The sequence below is a fragment of the Colobus angolensis genome, unplaced genomic scaffold (assembly GCF_000951035.1).
Source record: "Colobus angolensis palliatus isolate OR3802 unplaced genomic scaffold, Cang.pa_1.0 Scaffold601, whole genome shotgun sequence".
In the NCBI taxonomy this organism is placed as follows: Eukaryota; Metazoa; Chordata; class Mammalia; order Primates; family Cercopithecidae; genus Colobus; species Colobus angolensis.
In genome coordinates this window covers 766,364-769,198 of record NW_012119611.1, presented here as the reverse complement: position 1 = coordinate 769,198, position 2,835 = coordinate 766,364, and the positions used below count along the sequence as shown (strand labels likewise).

At 53.3% G+C, this 2,835-nt stretch overlaps 1 protein-coding gene across 1 annotated transcript; it reads right to left on the bottom strand.

Annotated features, from left to right (window-relative positions):
- Nucleotides 1-1,181: 1,181 nt before the first annotated feature.
- LOC105527035 (olfactory receptor 10Q1-like) lies at nucleotides 1,182-2,360 on the bottom strand. The gene is made up of 2 exons (XM_011963222.1): nucleotides 1,467-2,360; nucleotides 1,182-1,223 (listed from the first exon to the last, which is right to left on the bottom strand). Exons 1-2 carry the CDS (start codon nucleotides 2,358-2,360, stop codon nucleotides 1,182-1,184), a joined length of 936 nt encoding a protein of 311 aa, XP_011818612.1.
- Nucleotides 2,361-2,835: the final 475 nt, after the last annotated feature.

Genomic DNA, 2,835 nt, shown 5'->3' with positions numbered 1-2,835 from the left:
GGCGAGTACCCATTGTATGACAGTGATTTGTCTTAGTGCCTAATAGCCCAGCCTACTTTGTGAGCTCCATAAAGGCAGGAAGCTTGTCTGGAGCTTTTCTGTATCCTCAGTGCCAAGCCCTGTACTGGGGAGACAAGAGGTACTCTCTCATTCTTTCTTTCAAGAAATATTTCCTGGCCAGGTGTGGTGGCTCACGCCTGTCATCCCAGCACTTTGGGAGGTCAAAGTGGGAGGATCACTTGAGTCCAGGAGTTGGACACCAGCCTGGGCAACATAGCGAGATTCCCCCCGTCTCCTCAAAAGAAAAAAAAAAAAGATTAATATTAATATTAGCCAGGAGCGGTTGCACACACCTGTAGTACCAGCTGCTCTGGAGGCTGAGGCGGTAGGATCATTTGAGCCTGGGAGGTTGAGGCTGCAGTGAGCTGTGATCACATCACTGCCCTCCAGCCTGGGCTACAGAGGAAGATCCTGTCTCTAAAAGGAACAAAGAAGTGTGTCTTCCCTGCTAAGTGTTATGGTCGAGGGAAACTCAGAGATCCAACCACTTGGCCAGCCTGTGGAGCGAGAGTGGGGACAGCAAACACATTCTTGAGATCATTACACCTGACCTTTGTCCCCGAGTCACAGAGGCCTCAGCCCAGCAGGATATGAAAAGTTTCTGTTTCATTAGCAACTGGGATCTGAAGCCATTCCTGTGCCAAAACTCGGGGGGCTCACGGTTCAGTTCCATTACCGCTTATGGTGCATCTATCATGTGCCAGGGGCTGGGGCGGCAGAGACCTCGAAACTGGTTCTCCCCTTCGAGGAGTCTCCAGCTCAGCCAGGGAGACAGACCACCCATGGGGCTTCTGGGAACAAGTGGCCCTTTCACCGACATTGGTAGGATGAGGAGGGGTCAGCTGCACTGGGAGCTGCTGCCTCGGATTACACTCTCGTGTCTCAAGCGATCATGACGTTGTTTTCTGGTGACGCAGGGATTCTGTTTCCAGGCTGGCTCTGCCTTTCCATCCAAACCTTCCCTAGTCTGGATCTGGGAACTCCTTGTGTTTCTAGCCCTGCTGGTTGTTTGGTCACAGAAGCAGCTGGCTTAATGTTTCATTTGGGCCATCTGAGGCCCTTCTGCCTGTCAGTGTCCACGTCTCTGCCATTGCTGTGGGTGCTGGATGGAACTGTCCACCCTAGACCTGCTGCGTCTCAGCAAACCTTCGCATCCCTTCCATCTGTCCGGCCACAGCAAAGGGGGCAGTGAGTCCCAGGCGCACTCAGAACCACGGAGAAGCCCTCCAAGGGAGGGGTGGGGCCACCAGGTGCATCGGGAGACGGCTGGGTTCTGGAAAGGGAGCCAGGCTGTTCTCAGAGGGCTCTGCCTTCCCCTTCAACTCGCATGGGGCTGCTGCTTCATGGACTGTGACTGTTCCATCCAGCACCCACAGCAGCAGGTCTGGGGTGGACAGTGACTTGACTTCCTTGTTCCTCAGACTGTAGATCATAGGGTAGAGCATGGGGGTGACATTGGTGTAGATTAAGGACACAATTTTGTCCTGGTCGGGGGCGTAGCAGGACTTGGGGCGAATGTAGATGAAGACTGCACAGCCATAGTGAAGAAGCGAGACCAGGAGGTGCCCAGCGCAGGTGGAGAAGGCCTTGCTCCTGCCCGCGGCCGAGCGGATTCTGAGGACAGCCGTGATAATGAATCCGTAGGAGAGCAGGATCAGCAGGAAGGGGATCAAGAGGATGAGCGTGCAGACGAGGAAGACAGCAATCTCATTGGCTCGAGTGTTCGAGCAGGCCAGGAAGAGCACGGCGGGGATGTCACAGAAGAAATGATTGATCTCGTGGGACTGACAAAAGGGCAGGAGGAATATCAGCGTGGTCAATGTGAGGGAGAGCGCAAAGCCGCCAATGCACGCCAGAGCCAGCATCTGCAGGCAGAGGGTCCTGGTGATGAGGAGTGTGTAGTGAAGGGGCTTGCAGATGGCCACAAAGCGGTCGTAGGCTGTCACGGCCAGGAGGAAGCACTCCGCCCCGCCCAGGGCAACGAAGAAGTGCATTTGCAGGGCACAGCCCAGAAAGGGCATCCGCTGGTTCCTGGACAGGAAATTGGCCAGCATGTTGGGGACAATAACCAATGTATAGCAAATCTCAACGGTGGACAGGTTTCGGAGGAAGAAATACGTGGGGGTCTGCAGGCAGAAGTCAATGAGGGTGAGGAGCACAATAGTTGTGTGCCCCGCCAGGGTGACAAGATGCATGATTAGAAACAGTCCAAAAAAGAAGATGTGCAGTTCCGCCAGGTCCCCGAAGCCCAAGATAACAAACTCAGAGCTTAAGGTGTGGTTTTTCTGCAATCGGTTCATCCTACAGGCTGCCTTGTAGAACTGGGTTACAGGGTTTAGGTTTTGTTTTGTTTTTCCAGCAATTCTCCAAGTCATGAGAAACCCTGAAGCCCTTTCCAGGAATGGGAGTGCAGCCAGCTCTCGCAGCCCTCCAACCCTCTTTTCCAGGCTTAGCCCTGGGTTTCACTCCACCAGCTTTTCGAATTCTGCCCTCTGTTCACTGAAAATGAAGAACTGCTTATGGGATGCCACATCAGTTCACCTGTTGAATTATTATCAAAATGAACCCAGATGAGCAAATTCTAAACACGAAGTTGTTTTTCCCAGATGCTAAAGACAATCTTTCTGTCAGCGCTGTTCTATGCTTTCAAGACTTTTCTGGGGCGGGGGCAGGGGGCTGAGCTCTAGGTACTAAATAGGTTTAGACACAGTCACCGGGCTGTAGGGAACTGCTGTAGGGTGTGGACACTCCTGGCTTTGTGCATCAGCCACTTTG